Source organism: Lissotriton vulgaris, chromosome 7, assembly GCF_964263255.1.
Source record: "Lissotriton vulgaris chromosome 7, aLisVul1.2, whole genome shotgun sequence".
NCBI lineage: Eukaryota > Metazoa > Chordata > Amphibia > Caudata > Salamandridae > Lissotriton > Lissotriton vulgaris.
The window spans coordinates 786,744,718-786,765,861 of record NC_141695.1 but is presented as its reverse complement, the minus strand read 5'-3'; the positions used below and the strand labels follow the sequence as shown (position 1 = coordinate 786,765,861).

Sequence of the window (21,144 nt, the reverse complement as noted above, 5' to 3'; positions counted from 1 at the left end):
TCCCGAGGTTGTCCCCGATTGTATGCACACCTCGGAAGCGCTATCCTTACGGGACTGCCCGTGGTGTTCTTTCAAGCCCTCCATTTCTGCTAGGAAGGTGCCGGGCAACAGGCAGGTTAAGGCGGGGTTGGTCAACTGTCGCTCGCTCAGTAAGCATAGCACTCAAATTTACCATCTACTTGAGGACGAGGACTATGACATTATGTTCTTTACTGAGACGTGGCTAGGGGGCTCATCTGATCCTGATATCATAGAGTCCATGCCCCCCGGATTTTCCTTGGCCAGATTGGATAGAAAGGAAGGCAGGGGGGGGGGGGGGATTGCTATCGCCACCAGACTGCCTCTCCAATGCTCCTTAGCACCCCTTACCATTAATCACTCTGAAGCTGGTGCTTTTACTATTAACTTTGGACCCCAAACCTCTCTCTCAGGCATCCTTGTATATAGACCACCTGGTAGGATGTTTGATTTTAGCTCCAGCCTCACGGAGGTCACTGCTCACCAAGCTATTAGGAAAAAGAGTTGCTTTGTGCTTGGTGACATGAACGCTCATTTCAACGATCCACTGGATATGGAAGCGAAGGATATTTGCTCCAATCTCCGCTCCCTACAGCTTGATCTTATCAATCAGGACCCTACGCATAGATTAGGGAACCTTTTAGACCCCATTTTTGGTTACCGTTCTGGGGTACAACCTCTCACTCCGATCCCGGTCCCCTGGTCTGATCACTTTGTGATTCCGTTCCTGATTCAGATTGCAGAGGCGGAGTCTAGGAGAGATGCTGAGCAGAGGTATCAGCGACGGAAATGGAAAGGCTTTTCGCAGTCTACCTTCAGTGAACTAATTACAGCAGGTGGTCCATTAGGAGGAGTTAACTGTGAAGTGGCCCATCATGAGCTACATAATCGCATTTTAGGTGCACTTGATAAAACGGCCCCCATGCGTAATGATAGAAGCACGAAGAATGTGAGGAAAACTACCCCTTGGTACACTCCGGAACTTCAACTTGCGAAATCTGCCTGCAAGAAGCTGGAACGAGAGTGGCGAGTCAGCTTCTGCCCGGGGATTAAAACAGACTATAAGAAAATGCAAAAAGAGTACTATAAGGCTATTAGGGTCTCCAAAGCCACACACTATAAAAATCGCATTGCGGAGGCTGAAAATTCCTCGAAGGAACTTTTTAAAATTTTCAAAGAGATATCTGTTGTCTCGAACAATAGTGTGCCTTCCGCTGATTCAGTGGAAACCTGCAACAACATTGCTCAATACTTTGCAGGTAAAATTACGGACATCTATGCCAATTTTACGGGTAATCTGACTAATGGCCCTGATTTCGGCAGTAGTAGGGAGGTGGGTTTATTAGATTCAGAATTACCCAGCTTTCAGGTCCCTGCTGCGGAAACACTAGTCACTGTATGCAAGAAGGTTAAATCAGGCTCCCCCCGTGATCCGCCCCCCCCCAAAATACTCAATGCTAGTCTGGATGTGTTAGAGCCTCTGTTCAGACATGTTATCCAACTGTCTTTCTCCTCGGCCACCCTTCCAGGAGACTGGAAGAAAGCCATAGTTTTGCCGATAAAAAAGAAATCTAATGTAAGCCAGGATGTACTGGAAAATCTCCGCCCAATCTCCCTTTTACCTTACTTGGCGAAAGTGACGGAAAAACTGGTAAACACTCAGCTTATGGAGTACTTAGAGTCAAACAATATGTTTCATAGCTCTCAGTCCGGCTTTCGAAAGAACTATTCCACTGAGACTGCCCTGCTGAGAGCAACCGAAACTTTACGGATCGGAGCTGATGAGGGTAACACTATGGCACTTATCATGCTCGACCTCAGCGCCGCATTTGACACTGTGGCACATTCCACCCTGCTACAGTGTCTGAGCAGCGCTGGGGTTACCAAGGCAGCATGGGGATGGCTCAAGGACTTTCTCTCTGACCGTAGTTTCCAGGTTCAGAGAGGTATGTTCCTCTCCAACAGCGTTGCCTTAGAACAGGGGGTGCCTCAGGGCTCTGCCCTGAGTCCCACCCTGTTCAACCTGTATATGGCTCCACTGGCAGCTGTAGTTCAGTCATACGGCATAGATCTAGTATCTTATGCCGATGACACGCAGCTGCTCATCTCCCTGTCACAGTCACCCAAGTTAGCAGCAGCCAATTTTAAAACCTGCATGCAGGAGCTTGCTGGCTGGATGAATCAACACTGCCTGAAGCTCAATGGGGCTAAAACGGAGGTGCTAGTGATAGGGGGAGATGGGGCGAGCTGGACTCAGGAATGGTGGCCGCCTTGCCTTGGCTCTCTGCCCTTCCCGTGCAGTGAGGCCAAGAACTTGGGGGTCTGGGTTGATCCTAAACTCTCTTTTGAGAGTCATGTTGACAAATTGGTGGGGAAATGCTTTGGGGTTATGAAGACCCTAAACCGCACTCTGGACCTACTGCCACTTGAGGCCAGACGCATTATGATCCAAGCTCTGGTAACTTCTCGTATTGACTACGCGAATGTGCTGTTATTAGGAACTACGGAGAAGAACCTGAGAAGACTGCAAGTGCTGCAAAATACGGCGGCCCGTTTAGTCCTCAGACTCCCCAAAAGAACAGCATCCAAACCTACTTTGGCTGCCCTTCACTGGCTTCCTATAAAGAAAAGAATCCTCTTTAAAGCCCTCCTCTTTTGTTATAGGATAACTTCTGCAAAAGCGCCAGGGTATTTGAAGGACTTGGCTATCCCTTATCTACCCCAAAGAGCACTTCGCTCTGTGGGTATGGGTCTCCTTACAGTTCCTCGTGTAAGAAGGGCCAGGATGGGAGGCCGCTCCTTTCGGGTGCTGGCAGCCACCCAGTGGAACAGCCTTCCAGCTGTGATCAGACTAGCCAAAACTGAAACTATGTTCCGGAAACTTTTAAAAACACATCTATTTGCCCTTTAGGGATGGATGCCTCTGTCCTCTTGACTCTCGCTCCACAGCGCGGGGATACGCCGTGATGGCGTCACCAGGCGCTTTAGAAACCCCTTTATTATTATTATTATGTAGTGAACCGAAGCATAGTAACTAACTTCCTAGCCTTTGCTAAGCTGTCCTCCTCAGACTTAGCTGCAGATAAACCGATAGGAAGGGAATTTCACAAGCTTCTGATTTTGGACTACAATGGTAAGACAGTGGCTAAGCTTGCAACCAGGTCTATCATGCCTGTCTTCCACCCCACCCTCCAATCCTCTTGCTCCCTCCCCAATGAGGGAGCTACCACTGCTCCATCTACTGGTTTTGCTGTTCATACTCAGTTGTTCAACATTTTCATTCGGTCATACCTGCTTGTCTCATTACAAGTGATTGAAATAGCAGGAGACATCACATTAATAGTTGCAGCAGGCATGAAGGTTGCTCTATAGTTGTTGTTACATATCACTAAAAGAAGGCCAGTTTGGCATAATTAGAGGCTGGAGAACCACCTCACATTCGTCAAGCTTACCAATGCCAAGAGCCTATGCAGCCTCTGTCCCTACTTAGCTTGGCCTCTTCTGGTGGGGTGGAAAGCGGCCATGGGTTGCAAACTGAACCTTATAGGGCGATACAGGACCACTGCAGGAGCAGTCACCAAATCACCTCCCCCACTAACAACAATCAATGGGTGTTATAGCGGAAGTAATTCCTCAAAAGAATCAAAGTACCCATCACCCTTTCCAAATCCCAGACCTTGCTGCTCAGTTTACCACCCCTTTGTGATGCTTTGGGAGGCATGTTCATAACAGCACAACCAAGCCCCCACCCACCAGGGCTACACTGCTAAGTGAGTTTGAGATCTATCTGTCTAGCTATATATAACAAAAATACCCTTTAACGCTTAGAGTGTCACATAAATTATGCAAAAAAAGGTAGGAAGGAACTCTGGATAGTTCTGAAGATTAGGTGGAGATCGGCTCCGGTATAGAGCACCCTACAACACCAGCGACACTCTGAATCTGCTCAACTCAAATGTCTGTTTATCTAGCTAAGTTTTTAAGCATAGAATTATCACAGTGCCTTACACGTCAAGCTAGAAAGTTACTTTTTTTGCCATATTTACAGCAAAGTCATTAAGCATAGGATTTGCTATTGCCAACCATGCCGAGCTGAAAAATGACAAAAGCCTTTTACCACTCCAGGCACTTTATTGAGGCACAGTATTGCAGCTTTAGATTGGTACAATACCATCCAAGCCAACCTGGAATAAATAAAAGTATCTGCTGACGTGTTTTGCTGTCATTACAGTTTTCAGAGAAGTTTAGCTTTGTCCAGGCTCAAATGAGCACCCAATATAAGTCAAAACAATACCCTAAGGGCAAGGATGGCACTAGCATACATTTTGACACGTGCGTTCTCTTTTACAGAATGCTATTTTTGCAGCACTCAGTAAATATTTTTCAAATGGGGAGATATCCGAATTTGTACGGGTAGATTTAATAAGGTTCTTGCAGCAGAATTTTGAAGTGAAGCCCCAGATTAAGGCAGCTACAGTCATTACGTTTCGAGTCTAATATTGTTTTGATGCCGGAGAAAGGTGAGTATTTTTGTAAATAAGGCAAGATTTTTGGAGAATGTTTCGAAACAGAAAACACTGTGTAGAAACATTTTGTAATATCATTGGAAAAATTAAATGATCAAAAATTATATCAAGATTACCATCCAATTGCATTGGTGGTTAACAGAATCCCAGCTTATTCGGCCAGCAGCTGGTCATCCAATTAGCATGTTTATGGCCTAAGAGGATAATCTCTGTTTTATCAGAATTGGGCTTGAGATAGTTAGTTCTCATCCAGCTCGCAACACACATCATCTAATTTTGAAAACGGCTCATGAATTATTCCTGATTTGCATCGAGCTATAGTACAGCCTGCGGATCTGTATCATCGGTGTATCATCAGTGTAGCATCGAAAAAATTATCCAAATGATCTAATTCGTTTTTCTAGAGGTGCTGCATAATTGTTTAATTGTTATGTTATGTTATGTTATGCTATACTGCATTTCTAAAGCGCACAGCTACTCGGAGTATCCCGGCGCTGCTACCCTGAACCCCCACCCACCAGCTGAACAGAAAGAGCCTCTAAGAAAATGGGCTCAGAACAGTAGTGTTTTTAGGTTCTTTTTGAAAACAGCCGGATCCGAAATCCTCCTGAGAGCAAGAGGAAGCTCATTCCAGGCTAGGCCAGCCTTACGGGTGAAAGAGCAGCCACCTAGTCTCTGGCGTGAAAAGCGCGGGTTCTGTTAACTATAAGAAGCTTGTGCCATGAAAGCAGTACATTTTACATCCAAAGTTATGACAATATATATCCGGTTATGTTCAGTGTAATAATAATTTGGAAGCTAGAAGTTGTGGGTTTCAGGTTCAGGAAATCAGGACAGCGTGGTGGTGTTGCGATACCTGTCTTTCTAAGATTTGGTAAGTGATTTTGGTTGAAGCCACTTTTCAAAGGGAGGACGCATATTGCACCGCTGTGATTTAAAGGACTCTTTTTCGGCCTAAAACTGCCCACATCTGAAGGGTCTGTTTATTTTGTTTGCATAGCACCATGCCTTAAATGCTTCGAGGCTGTTCTGCGAAGCACTAGGTGGTGCTTGTGAAAGAGTGGCTAGATGTTCTCCAAGACACCACCTTGGAGCGGTAAAGTATCAAAAATTAATCCAATGTGCTCAAAAGCACATTTTTAGGAACGAGCAGTTCCATAGCAAATTGCAGCCGTCAGGCCTTTGTAAAAAGGTTTAAAAAAAGAATGGGGAAACAACAGAGTAGCAAGGGGGTGGGTGGGTATTAAGTAAACCTCTGTTAAACAGTGGTAGTGAGGGGTAGGAAAGTAACGGAGAAGAAAATTATTGAAAACCAAAAACCTAGCAGGATGGGGAGCTGGGGAAGTAGCAGACAAGCTGGGAATGGAGGATGAACCTAAAGCGCAGGGGACGGGGATTTGAAGGGGGAAGCAGCACACGGGAACAAAAAACACATGTACTCCCATGGAATGGTAAACGTAAGCAGTGGTAGGATACAAGTACTCCAATCAAAAGAATGGTAAAGAAACTATGCTCCAAGGGAGGAACAAAAACAGGAAGTGGAAGAAAGCCATAGTATAATAAGTGAATGTAAGGGAATTAGTTATTAGTTGGGTAGATGGGGAGTCTTCTTCAAGCACTAAGTCTGCAACTTTCTGTTCGCTTGATTCTCTCAGATAGCGAGGCAGAGCAGTCCAAACCCTACTTTGGGAAAGTGGTGTAGCAAAGTACTTAAGACCACAGGTACGCAGCAAACCACATCCAATAAGTCCTTGTCGAGCCAGTGCTTTCACTTGTAAAAAGGAAAAATACTTAATTACGCACACACTACTCCATAATACATATTAATTTACAAATATGTACATCAAGGCAGGTATAAATACCTATGGTAACAGGGGCAGCCTAATTACTGGCAAATGATCTTGTTGTGTGGGGATGCCTTTGTTCCTCCAGAACCGAATGGCCAGAATCTAATTAGAAGATGAGTCAGAGAAAAATTATAAATCTCGCAGTGCCACCAGGATAATAAGGTTGTGCAGGGCTCAACTAATCAATGAAGTGCCCCGCCTGCAGCAGGCTACCTGTGTGCAGATACTGGTATCAGCTAGATGGTAGCATCTCACACTCAGTCCGCACACATATGCACATGTCCAAGTGCAACCAGCACAGAGCCTCTTACCTTAGCTGCACTGCAGAGGGTCTTAATTAAAAAGGCACGGGTGATGACGGATTGAACGCCTCATCCATGGTAATAGAGTATATAGTGAGTGAGATTTGCTAATAGCAGAAGTCAAGAAAGCCAGCGATCAGCAATGGAGTGACCCAGACCACACTGGTATTGTCCACAGATCTTTTGACAAAGAAAAGATGAGACCTAAGAATGACTTATCTCATTTCATTCTTAAGAGTTAGGCCAGTGCATACTTCACTTTTTTCATATCTGACTGCCTCCAGTCCCTTGTTCTGCCCTCTTTTTGCTGTGAACATTAACTTGTCTAGCTTCACCTTTTCCCCCTAGGTTGTCTAATATTTGTATGGCACTCTTATTAACTACAAAATTTTACGTTAATGACACACAGCTTCCTTTACTTTATATATTATGCACTTAAAAAAGACTCCTACTTCTAATTTACAATGCAATTCAACAATGCTTCTTCCGATTTGCAATGTGGTTATAACACACATTCCAGAAGTGAATGAATAACATTCTGTTGATCGTAAATGTTACAGAAAAGCATCAAAGTGATGTGTGTAAAGCTTTAATTAATCGCAGCTGTTGGAAATGGGAGTTGGGGCTATACTTGATATGATTTCTGAATTGTTATCCAGAACACGGCCCGAGATAGGTTTCTCAGACTCTCTGACACCAAGGACTTAGTCAACGTAACAGCATGAGACTGAGAGCCTAATTGGCTAAAACCTCCCACAACTTATTGAGCATTCCATGAGTGAGATACATATTAAGTACTTTCGGTCCTTTTAGATTCACACAAATAATTACAGGGACCCAAACTCTATTTTCATCATGAATAGCCACACTCAAGAATGCTAAGAAGCTGGAATATATTTTCAAGATTGATTAGAATCAAACGCTTATCCTAGTGTCCACAACATGAACAGTAGTTATTATAAAAATGATAGTGGCTCCAAGGTTTGTCAGTAGGCTGAACAACAGGAAATATTGCAACATTGTTTTGGTATGTTAGAGTTTTACTGCATTGATGTTCCCCAATCCAGCCCTTCCATCTGCTAATTAAGCTAAACATAGCACCAAAAGAGGCCTAATTGAGTTTCACAGATGGTTCACACCTGCATTTTCTTTTTAACAATAGAAGCAGTGTTCAATAAAGAAACAGCAGAATGCATTCTGCCCATTGCTTACCATTGACTTTGTGGGTTTTAACTCCCATTTTCTTGTTTTTTACTTGCTGGTTGTATTTGTTTTAGGCTGTTTAGCTTGAGTGCTAAATCTTTGTTGACTGTGTCCTTCTGAGATCTCACTCTCTGTAAACAGGCCTTTACATCTTGTTCTTATCTGGTCACCTTTGCTGTGCATTTAAACACTAAGGTCCATTGTCAGGTTCCTTCTTCCAGGGAGCCTGGTGTTTACTTTTCTTTTTGTGACTTCAAAGTGAGTGTTTATAGAAAAGCAAGAGGAACACAGATTACTCTTACCACGGAGCGCGCTCCAGATTACGAGGCTGTAAAGTAACCTTTAAAACATGCTTGCTGGGAGGAGGTGAACACACTTTCCTTTGCAACAAATTAACACGTTGAGGTTCTTCTATCAAAGCACTCTTGGATTTTGCTTAATGTGACCTCCTGTTGAATGTCTAATGATATATCTGTTTACAGTAAGCGAGTCAGAGTATCAAACCCTTTTAATAATAACACGCATTGGCAAGCCAAAAGGTGTAACCTACACAACTTCACTTAATAGGCAGTAGCCTCAGTTTGTGCAACACATGCAGTAGCACTGTGCCATAAAAACATAGACAACACAAATTACTGCTTCCCAGAAGACTTCAAACCAGAATCCAAAAACAGCCACATTATTTACACTACCGCCTTAAACACCCTGCCTGTGTCAAAACATATTATTATACTATTTGGTGGAAGTGTGTGTTGTCAGCAATAAATATGTTAACATGTTCCACTGAAACACCAACTGCCTACCACCAGGGTTGGCTTTAGCACTACTGGTGTCTGGTGCAACACTCTACACAACTTCACTCTATGACTCTCTACACTGCATCACTCTACTCTATGCCAGTGCATTCTACTCCACCCTATTGTGCCTGCTGGACTCTTCGCCACTGCACTATACATCGATAAAGTCTAGGTCACTGCACTCTACTTTGACAACTCCATTCTGTGCCACTGCACAATATGTCAATGTACTCCACGCCCCTCCTCTATGCCACTGCACTCTGTTCTGCACCACTCCCCTCCTCTATGCCACTGCACTCTGTTCTGCACCACTCCATTCTTCCCTGCACCACTCCATTCTTCCCTGCATCACTCCACTCTATGCCACTTCACTCTACTCTGAAACAATGTACTCTACTCCATGCCACTCCACTCTAATTTATGCCACTCAACCCTTCACCACTCTATACCGCAACTCTTCTACTGCACTCTGCCCTTCACCACTCCACTCTCCGCAACTCCTCTCCGCAACTCCACTCTCCGCAACTCCACTCTCCGCAACTCCACTCTCCGCAACTCCACTCTCCGCAACTCCACTCTCCGCAACTCCACTCTCCGCAACTCCACTCTCCGCAACTCCACTCTCCGCAACTCCACTCTCCGCAACTCCACTCTCCGCAACTCCACTCTCCGCAACTCCACTCTCCGCAACTCCACTCTCCGCAACTCCACTCTCCGCAACTCCACTCTCCGCCACTCTGCTCTCCGCCACGTCGCCACTCCGCCCTCCGCCACACGTTCTCCGCCACTCCGCTTTCAGCCTCTCCGCCACTCCGCTCTCAGCCTCTCCGCCACTCCGCTCTCAGCCTCTCCGCCACTCCGCTCTCAGCCTCTCCGCCACTCCGCTCTCAGCCTCTCCGCCACTCCGCTCTCCGCCAGTCCACTCTATTCCACTCCACTCTTCTCTACTGTACGCCACTCCACTCTGGGTCCCACTACTCCACTCTGGGCCCCGCTACTCCACTCTGGGCCCCACTACTCCACTCTGGGCCCCACTACTCCACTCTGGGCCCCACTACTCCACTCTGGGCCCCACTCTGGGCCCCACTACTCCGCTCTGGGCCGCCCTACTCCACTCTGCGCCCCCCTACTCCACTCTGCGCCCCCCTACTCCACTTACTCCACTCTGCGCCCCCCTACTCCACTCTGCGCCCCCCTACTCCACTCTGCGCCCCCCTACTCCACTCTGCGCCCCCCTACTCCACTCTGCGCCCCCCTACTCCACTCTGCGCCCCCCTACTCCACTCTGCGCCCCCCTACTCCACTCTGCGCCCCCCTACTCCACTCTGCGCCCCCCTACTCCACTCTGCGCCCCACTACTCCACTCTGCGCCCCACTACTCCACTCTGCGCCCCCTACTCCACTCTGCGCCCCACTACTCCACTCTGCGCCGCACTACTCCACTCTGCGCCGCACTACTCCACTCTGCGCCGCACTACTCCACTCTGCGCCGCACTACTCCACTCTGCGCCGCACTACTCCACTCTGCGCCCGACTACTCCACTCTGCGCCCCACTACTCCACTCTGCGCCCCACTACTCCACTCTGCGCCCCACTACTCCACTCTGCGCCACTCTACACCACTGCGGTCTACGCTGCGCCACACTACTCTGCATCACTATACTCTATGCCACTGCCCTCTACGCCACTCTGCTCTAAACTACTGCACTCTACGCCAGTGCACTCAACACCACTTTACTCAAAACTAATGCACTTAACACGACTTTATAAAACTAGTGCTCTCAACACGGCTTTATAAAACTAGTGCTCTCAACACGACTTTAAAAAATCAGTACACTGCATGCTACGCCACTCTATTCTATTTATGCCATTCTACTCTGCACCACTGCACTCTAAGCCACTGCATGCCACCCTACACCATTGCAGTCTGTCACTGCACTCTGTCACTCAATCTAATCTGCACTAATCTACTGCACTCTATGCCACTACATTCTGCTTCACTCCACGCCAGTCAAATCTATTTTTCACCACTGCACTCCACACCACTGTACTCTACTACACTCCATACCACGCCACTCTACTCTACACTTCTGCTCTCTACACTGCACAACTCTACTCTATCCTGAACCATACCACTCAACTCATTTCATTCTACTCTGAAACAATCTACTCTACGCCATTGCATTCTACACCACTGCACTCTACTCTACACCACACTACTCAGCAAGACTGCGCTCTTGGCCACTGAGCTCAATGCCACTCTACTCTGCTCCACTGCACACAATGCCACTCTGCCACTGCACTCTATGCCACTCTGCTCTTTTTTGCACCCAATGTACTCTACACTACTCCACTCTGTGCCACTCTGCAATACTCTGCTCTGTTCACTCTACAGTACTCTGCTCTGTTCCACTCTGCTACTCTACACTATTGCGCTCTACATCACTGCACTCTAATCTCCTCTGCACCATTGTACTCTGATGCTGCTGTTTGCAACGTTCTACTCTGCACAACTGTATGCCACTGCACTCTACTCCGCACCACTCAACAGCAATCTACTGCACTCTACACTACTATGCTCTGTATCACTCCATGCCACTCTTTTCTGCACCTCTGCACTCCGTGTTTCTGCACTGAACGCCACTCTAATCTACACCATTGCACTCTACTCCACTCTGCTCTACACCATTGCATTCTACGCCACTCTACTCCTCTGCACTCTACCACTTTACTCAAAACCAGGGCACTCTGTGTCACTGCTCTCAACTCCAATCTACTCTGCAACATTGTATTTTACACCACTCCATTCTATGCCACTCTACAACACTACTCAACCCTTACGATGCTCTGTGCAGCTCTGTTTATTCCACTCCATGCCACTTTACTCCACTCTATTCTGTGGCACACTACTCCACTCTATGCCACTCCATGCCAGTCTATTCTGCTCTAAGCCACTCTACTCAACACTCTATGCCACTCCCCTTAACACTCTATCCCACTCCCCTCTCCTCCTACACCACTCCCCACTCCTCCTACACCACTCCCCTCTCCTACACCACTCCCCTCTCCTCTACACCACTCCCCTCTCCACCACTCCACAATGTCCTCTGCCACTCCATGACACTGTCTGCCATTCCACGACACTTTCTGCCACTCCACAACACTCTACTCAATGCCCTTCCACTTTACGACACTCTACTTCCTCTGACACTCCACACCACTCCACTTCATGCCTCTCAACTCGAGACCACTCCATGCCATCCATAACACTCCACTCTACTTCATGCCACTCCATACCTCTCTCCTTTACTCCACTAACATTTAGCCATGCTGAACAGCAGCTACACTGGTGTGCAACATATTGGTAAAGCCAATAGCTCTTGCATAGATGAGACCTACTGACTCTGCCAGTGCTTGTTTTTCTTTCCGCATTCCATGGAAGTGAATGTGTATTTCCCTCCCTCGCTCTAGTGTCTCAGGGCACCGATCAGGTGCGCAACACCCATTGGGCTCACCGGGCTTCAGGTTCTTTATTAAGTTGAGTAGAAGAACAAGAGCGGACTCTTCTCTGCGGCAGCAACCAGTAAACTGCCACAGAGCAGAACCCACAAGCATCAGAATACAAAGAACATTTAAGTGAATACATTCTTAACATGAAGCATTCTACATAAAGACTAGAGAGATAACAAACCCCATACCATGTACTACACATCTTCTTCCTTTCTTTTAAAAGATAACGGAAAAAAACAAATAACAAAAGAGAAGCAAAAAAACAAATCAACAAACAAAATCTTGCAAATAAACAGGTGGTCTGCGGAGCCTTGAAGAGCGTACACTCGGCAAACCAGAAACAGGTAGATCCTGGGTACGGGGAACATCACTTAAGGAAACATGAGCATCTCCGCCAGCAGGATTAGAGACCTGCGTTTGACATGCCATAGGAGAATGAGCAGCCAAAAGATAACCACTGGTAGTGGAAGAAGAAAGATCGGAAGCATCATTGAAACTCAAACCACTTTGAGAAGAAGAAGAATGAACATCACTAGTAGACGCATTCTTAAATCTTTTGTACAGAGCTACCCTCCTAAAATTCCAACACTCACCATTGTTGAGAATGACACAATGATGAAGCATTTTCTTCACTTTAAAAGGCCCTTTAAATTTTGATAAAACTCTTTGCACTCTACCACTTTTAACCTTAACCAAGTCTCCAACAAAGAATGGAGAGGAACCAGTAACTAAAGAAGAAGAGGCAGAAGTAGAAGGAGCGGCAGCAGAAACCCCACCCTGGATCGCTAGTGAGGCAACCACTCGTTTCATCCAAGCTGGCATTATTTTCAAGCCGGGTTCACATCCCCTCAATTTTTGAAAAGGTGATTTCTGACCATGAGCTAAAGGAGTCGTGCAATAACCCACAACATCTCATTGACCATCTTTCTGATAATGCCACCACTACTAGAGGCCAGTTGAATAATTCCCTTCACAACCTTGTTAGCTCGTTCACACACCGCATTCCCCTGGGGATTATACAAGGAAGTGCGGGGGTGTGATACGCCACACTCCATCAAAAACCTTTGCATGTCCTTTGAGACTAGTTGAGTACCATTATCAGTGATAATGACTGAGGGTAAACCCTCCTTATATAAATTCCCTAGGAACCTAATGGTATTGTCAGTGGTAATGTCATTAGTGAAGTGTACAACTAACCATTTAGAAAATGTATCCACCACCACCATGGCAAACCTGTCTCTCTCTTTTAATTCCCCCATGGGACCGATAAAAAAAATCGACAAATTGTATGCCAAGGTAAGTCAGGACTCTGTATATGCGCCTCCACAGATTTCAGCCCCAACTTTAAGCGCTTCTCACCTTCCCTGCACATTGCACAATTTTCCACCCATTCCACAACTTGAGCATCAATGCCTGGCCACCAAAAGTGACTTTTGATGTGACGCTGTGTGAGAGTCTGACCCATATGGCCCTCATGAGCTAAAGCCAATAATTTGCTCCTAAGGCCAAAAGGAGGTATGAACTTCTCGCCTTTAAGTAAGATGTTATCATTGACGATGGAAAGATCGTCCAAAACTTTAATGAACGGCCTTACTGAGATGGAGACAGAACTCTCACGTATAGAACCAAGTTTAACAAGCTTAATAACCTCTTGAAGGGTATGATCATTGACCATCTCTCTGTCCCAATCACTTGCTAAAAATGCCCCTTCCCCAACAAATACAGCATCCTCTACAGAAGCAACAGCAATGTCGTCTGTGTCAACAGAGACTTTAGGACCATGAAAGGTACGCCAGTCCAAGCATAATCTAGAGAGGCAATCCGCTTGAACATTTTTCCAGCCCTGAATATACTCCACAGAACTTTAATCAGAGGCTTATGGTCTGTTCTAAGAACAAATTTCATACCCCAAAGATACGTCCTGAAGTTCTCAACTGTCCAGGAAGCGGCTAACGCTTCCCTCTCAATGACCGAATAGTTTTTCTCGCAATCAGTCAAATTCCTCGAGGCAAAAGCAACAGTAAACTCTGACCCACTCTTTATTTGTGAGAGCATAGCCCCCAGACCAGTAGCACTTGCGTCTACAGAAACAATTTATTTGTTGTGCACATCAAAAGGTGACATTGCAAATTTCTTCTTTGATTGTATCAAAACATTCCTCATGTTGAATACTCCAAGTAAAACTGACACCCCGCTTCAGTAAAGACCTTAAACAAGCAGTTTTATCCGAAAAATGTTTAACAAATTTCGAGTAATACTCGTTAAGTCCCATAAAGGAACCCAACTGGTCCTTATCTTTGGGTCGAGGAGCAGAGCGAATGACCTGACACAAATCTTTTTTTGGTTTAATACCCAAAGGAGTGATGGTATAGCCCAAGTAATCAACCTGGTCCACAGAGAACAAGCATTTGTCCCTACGCAATGTGAGACCAGCAGAGGATTATTTGTTTAGAACAACTCTAAGAGTTGAATTATGCTGTTCCACAGACTGACCGAAAATTAAAATGTTGTCCTGAAAATAAACAACATTTTCTACACCCTCAAATATGCCAGAAACTATTCTTTGAAACACGCTTGCTGCCGAATTGAGCCCAAAAGGAAGCCTATTGAATTGAAAAGTACCCCAATGAGTGATAAAGGTCGTCAAACTCTTAGAGTCTTTATGCAGATCAATCTGGTGGCAGGCACTTTGGAGATCCAGTTTTGAAAAAAACTTGCCTCCTTTCAGCGTAGTTACTAGCTCTGTAATGTTAGGCAAAGGAAAAGTGTCTGCCACCATGCATTGATTCAAGGACCTATGGTCCACACAGAAGCAGAGTTTGCCGTCCGATTTCTTCGTGACGACAATCGGAGAAATCCAAGGAGAGGCCTCCACAGGTTCAATTACACCAGTTGTTAACATATCATCAATGAGCTGTTTAACCTCATCCCTGACCACAATCGGGATTCGCCTAAACTTGTGTTGGACAGGAATAGAGTTGTTCTTTAAAATAATTTTGTGTGAGTACCCTTTTAGGCGACCCAAACTCTCTCCAAACACATTAGCAGCATTAGATAAAATTGAACATAACTCCATGTCCTCAAAAATCATCACCCGGGGGTCAGCACGGGGATTAACCATGATACTAAGGTTGTACTGGTGAACCCAACCAAGAATAGCAGGACCAACCACAGAAACATAGACTTTCCCTTGAATTTCCCTCGTTGAAAATTTGATATTTGCTTCAAAATAACCAAGAATGTCCAAAGGTTCCCCTTGGTAACCCCCAGGAGAGATATCTTTAGGCAAAAGTGGCCCTGTGCCCCACACCTGTATGTACAGATCATTTGGAATAATGGTACATCGTGAACCAAAGTCCACCATTAATTGAACAGTTTTGTCATTTATATCAAATAAAGCTCTGGATCTATTCTTCTTTTCAAGTTCAACATCATGAGAACAGGTATCCAAACCCACCACCAAAATGTTGTCATTTTCGCTAGACCCAGTACTGATATCTTCCACACATGCCACAGAGGAACGACCTTTACTCTTACAAACTCTGGCACAGAGACCTACTTTCCCACACTTTAGGCACTCCTCCCTGGCAGCAAAACAGAATTTTGAGTCAGAAGTGTGACCAACACTGCCACACCTATTACACAGTCTAGCAGCAAATGCTCTACCTGGATTATGGGATTTTACAGACACAACTTTTTTTATTAAGAAACGTTTTGTTCTTGACAGCGGCAACTTCGTTCTGGTCCTCATCCGTCGAGTCATGTAAAGACACTTCGCTGACATCATTTGAAACAACCCTTTTTTCGAGTTCCTTCATGCAACCCTCAGACTGCTCGACAATTTTTGCTAGGTCAAAAGCTGATTGTAAGTTTGGGTTTTTTGCTGCCCATAAACGCTCTTGTATTTTTTTATTGTTGTACTGGACTATGAGTTGATCTCTAATCAACTCATCAGTCATAGTCCCAAACTTGCACTTGACTGACATTTCACGAAGTCTCGACACAAAATCATCAATTGACTCACCAACCTTTTGACTCTTGGTATCAAACTTGAACCTATTCATAGCCAAGTTTTCCTCTTTTGCATATCTAATCTCTAATGGAGAAACAGCTTCCTTGTATTCGTCTAGAGGAGCTTGTGCGCCAGCTTGGAGAACCTGTGGTAAAAACTTAAAAACACGTTGACCTTCCTTCCCCAAGGAGCTCAAGAGAAATGCTTTTTACCGCTTAGAAGAGTATTCCTGCGCATCCAATGCATCTAGATAATTTTCGAACATGGAAAACCAGTCCTCCCAATATATACTGGGTTGACCAGGATTCGGAAGGAAACTAGGCGGAAGTACCACAGAACAGTTCTGAGCCACTGTTAGCTCTGCCATTATCAGATGGAAGCTCTAGAAAATGAACACAGGAAACTAAACCGTGGAAAAAAAACCAAGTTTTCCTTTTAAAATTTTATCCACAGTACCTGACACTCGATGAAAAGATATGGTTACACTCCTTAAAGCACTCCGTTACACAACGTGCGAGTGATACACTAGTGGCGTGTGTATCGCTGAAGGAGGCACTAAATATGCAAATTTAATGCACACAAGGCGTGCGCATCACCGTAGATAGGCAACTGAGAAGGTGAAAGTCGTCTTTGAATAGAACAAAACTGGTCGCGTTGCTGGAGACAAATGCAGTGGGTTGCTGTAGCAACCAAGATGGCTCCCTGACGTACCGTCTTCACGCTGTTTAAGCGTGATGACTCTGTGACGTTGCGTAGATAATCGCACCGTCTTCCCGCTGTGTAAGCTGATGACTCTGTCACGTTGCGTCCTACGCTGCGTAGACAATCGATAGTCTGCCAGCTCTTCGCTAACTCCTCAGAACATTCCACAACGTCATCAATAGCACTGAGGAAAGCAGACAGGACGGAGCAAGCAGCGGAATACAAAGCGGACAGGACGGAGGAAGCAGCGGCCAAAACCCAGGCTGAAGACGAGTGGATCCAACATGCCTTGCAAACTCACGAAGTGCAGAGTAGACGGACAGAAGAAACAATCATAAGGAAGTCCACTCACAGCAGTAAGTCTTTGTTTATGATGGTTATACGTTAAAATGCGGCATTTTCTATAGGTCACGATCCATACACTTTTAAAAAGTCACGTAAGAGTAACGCTGGTAAAGCGCTCACCTTGATATGCGATGACTATAGAAAAGGAGATAACGCCAACAGTGTGCCTCAATGTTGTCCGCTCTCGTTTTGAAATATGGAAGGCATCAATGGGATCAAGTAATCGTCACCAAAAAGTTGTTGTAAATAGATTCCCAGACTGAAGAAGGTGGATAAGCAGGTTCTTTATTAAGTTGAGTAGAACAAGAGCGGACTCTTCTCTAAGCAGCAACCAGTAAACTGCCACAGAGCAGAACCCACAAGTATCAGAATACAAGGAAGCTGTTTCTCGATTAGAGATTAGATATGCAAAAGAGGAAAACTTGGTTATGAATAGGTTCAAGTTTTATACCAAGAGTCAAAGGGTTGGTGAGTCAATTGATGATTTTGTGTCGAGACTTCGTGAAATGTCAGTCAAGTGCAAGTTTGGGACCATGACTGATGAGTTGATTAGAGATCAACTCATAGTCCAGTGCAACAATAAAAAAATCCAAGAGCGTTTATATAAAGACTAGAGCGATAACAAACCCCATACCATATACTACAAAGTGCACATCGGGGCGCGCCACTACACTTGCTTACTTACCGATTTGTGGTGAAGAGGGTCCCTCGAGGCAAGGCACGCGTACGGATGCTTATGGCGGCAGTGTGCTAGGAAAACCATCTGAAGGTGGCATTTTAACCCCCCCCCCGCATGCTGGGCTGCAATTAACATGACCCACATCCTGCGTGGCGCCCCTGGGTGCTCATCACGGCACACCAGGGTGCCACGGCGCACACTTTGGGAACCGCAGCACTACACGGATCATCTCACCTCTCTCTAAGCTTGGGACATGTTCATCCTTCCCCTCAATTGCAGGTGACTTCTTGCGACAGCTTGATAACACACTGGTCATTAGCCTACCCTGATTCCATTATATTGCCAGAGAGCATAAAAAACAAGTCATGCTTTTGACTGCATGTCTTAGGTCTATGCATTGCATACGGTTTGTGTTTGGTAATATCTCAAAAACATTTGGGGGATTTGTACCACATGAAAAAAGACACAGACCTTGGATAGTGTTCTTTATATCCATGCCATGTGTGCTGTGGTTCCCTGCTCAGTTTTTTGGTAGATCTCTATCGGTAAAGCATTTGAAATTCCTGTGTCATATGAATTTTGAACTCCAGTTTGACACGCCCCCTTTATATTCTCCACCTTTTTTGCCCAAGTATGGATGCTGATATATTTTTAATATACTTATCTGGACAAGTATGTGAGAGTAGGACCACGGAAGATATCAACATTAACTTATAAACGTGGCAGCCATGTTTAACTGGATATACATGACAGGTGTTTCACTTTTTGGTGGTCCTTTCTAAATATATAACTTTGCGCTAATGGATGGATGATGGTTTTGTCCGGTGGATAAATGTAATCTCTGAGGTTCACCAAAATACCCATGCATGGCTAACTTTGCCTGGCTGTGCCCCTCTTGTTCGCGTTACATATAGAGCCACTGGCGATCTGAGCACGTCGTGTTTTGTGGAACTGGGGTGTACGGGGTGACGCTCGGCATATCATCTCGCTCTACGCGAATAATGAGCTTTTTTGTGTTGCCAACCCTCGCGTAGCGCGGCCCAATTGTTGCAACTCTTAAATTAGTTTGGGAACTTGTCCGGCCTCGCCTCAACTGCTCAAAGTCCTTGATCTTTCCCTTGGCAGTGCTGGTCCCGACGCTGTTAGATCTCCTCCCTAACCTGGGCCTCCGATGAGAACTGACACGCTTTCGATATCTGGGGATACAGGTGGCCACACGGAGAGACCGTAGCTACACCTTAACATGGTGGGGCGAGAGGGGGTGGAGGGGGGTCCTTAACCGCAGCTATGCTAGTGCGTTTGTGCTGCCTGTTAGGGTGAGGCCTGGCGAAATGGAGAAAGGCCGCCCCAAGCATCTGTTATTTGGGTGATGAACCATTCCATTATGACCTGCTGCTGTGTATGATGTTGCCCATACTGCTGTCTGTTTAGTAAAACTGAAAAATAAAGGTTTAAAAAAAATAAAACTTTGCCTTAGCTGTGCAAGCCTTCTCAACCACTGGGAGTTTTTGTTGTGATTTTTTCTTTTCCTGCGACTTTTACTGTAAGGCCCTCCTTGTAGTTCATTTTCAATATTGTTTTTTTCCATGTTTATTCTTTAATATAGGCTCGCTACAAACAGAGCTTAGACCCCACAGTGGATGAAGTCAAAAAGCTGTGCACCTCACTTCGCCGCAATGCCAAGGAAGAGCGCGTCCTTTTTCACTACAATGGGCATGGAGTACCTCGGCCGACAGTTAATGGCGAAATCTGGGTCTTCAACAAGGTATGTCCAGAGTGATGTCGGCATAGGGATTGACTGGTGGAGAAAACCTGTAAAATATGTGCCTGTGCGGGGAGACAACCTATACCAAATACACGCACACATGCGTAAGATGTTTTCTTTCGCTTGTTAGCTAGGCACCAAATCCATAGAATTGTTCAGATTTACTTTACACATGTGCAACACGAACTTTATAAGGACATCAAGCTACTCTGTGACAGTTATTGCTAAAATAATATGATTGAAAGGAAACAAATAATTGCTTACATTGTATAATCTCTTTAGCTTTGACTGGGTAATTGGGAAGCTCGCTTTTACATGGCTAGCCTGTTGTCAATTCTCAGACCCCAAAGCGGCTACTCAAAACAAGTCAGGTGTGCACCCTCGCTAGTTTACTTTTTTCCCGCTATTTGATCTAGGCAGGATCCTTATCCCCAACAGCTCTTTTTCGATTTGCTGTGTTATTTTTTTTTTGTTTAATTTTTTTCAGTTTGGGCAGGCTCTCGTGCATCGTTCTTGAATCTAGCAGAGTGGGTTTATGGCAGAAGTGGTTTGCAGGAACTGTCTGATGCAAGCACCGAGTTTCCTGTCATAGCTGGAAATGAGGTTCATCCCGCCAGATCCCGGTTCTGGCAGGTATTTCTGAGCCGTATCTGAGATCCGACAAACCACATGAAAGATGCGGAATTTGTCCTGGTGTAATTTTCGGGAACCAGGATACAATTCAGCAGTGCTTGCACATTGTTTGCATTTTGTTCAGAACAGCGACCTTCAGGCGGCGAGGGGGCATTCTTATTTTCACCTTCAGCTAGGCCCTAGACAAATGGCTGGTTTTAAGGGTCATCAGCCCTCCTGTTTCAGTATCATCCTGGTGGGGAGCCATCTGGAGCCTAACACCTAGAAGCAAATGCAGAGGAAAGAAACAAAGACTTTGTTCAACTATTCCCATGTCAGAGATGTGCATGTAAAATGCCAGTTCTATATGGGTATGAGTAATTTCACAAATAAGATGGCACCTGCTACTTTTTTTTTTAGGTTTTATAGATCTACTCATCCTGGCGTAGGGTGTCAGAGTGCTTGACATCACACACACAGAGACCAAAAATCATACAAGTGTGTAAATCAAAGTACAGGGAATACCACAAAAGACTAAGAAGGTTCTAAGGTGTAGAGCCCATACATCATGCACTCTTGTTGACATTTTATGTTAAGAGTGCATGGTTTAGCGAAACACAATGTCAAGATTTAAAATTCAACGGAGTGATAGGGTTTGTCTTTACTAGATAGGCTTTATTGCTACCCAAAGTAACCCGTCTTTGCAAATGTATAATAACAGATTCAGAATAAAACAATAAGGATCTAAAACCGTGACTTGCGGCTTGCATGCAGCTCCATAATTCTTATCCATAGTTCACTATACTATATTAAGATTGAAACTTGT

General features: G+C 45.2%; 1 protein-coding gene across 2 annotated transcripts in view; it reads left to right on the top strand.

Moving 5' to 3' along the window:
• The window catches only part of RPTOR (regulatory associated protein of MTOR complex 1), a 2,217,374-nt gene that overhangs the window by 714,079 nt on the left and 1,482,151 nt on the right, over positions 1-21,144 (top strand). For both annotated transcript variants that reach the window (XM_086931040.1, XM_086931039.1), the window contains exon 4: positions 19,548-19,706. In XM_086931040.1, the coding sequence (XP_086787166.1) occupies positions 19,548-19,706 (159 nt within the window). The remainder of the gene's footprint in view (positions 1-19,547; positions 19,707-21,144) is intronic.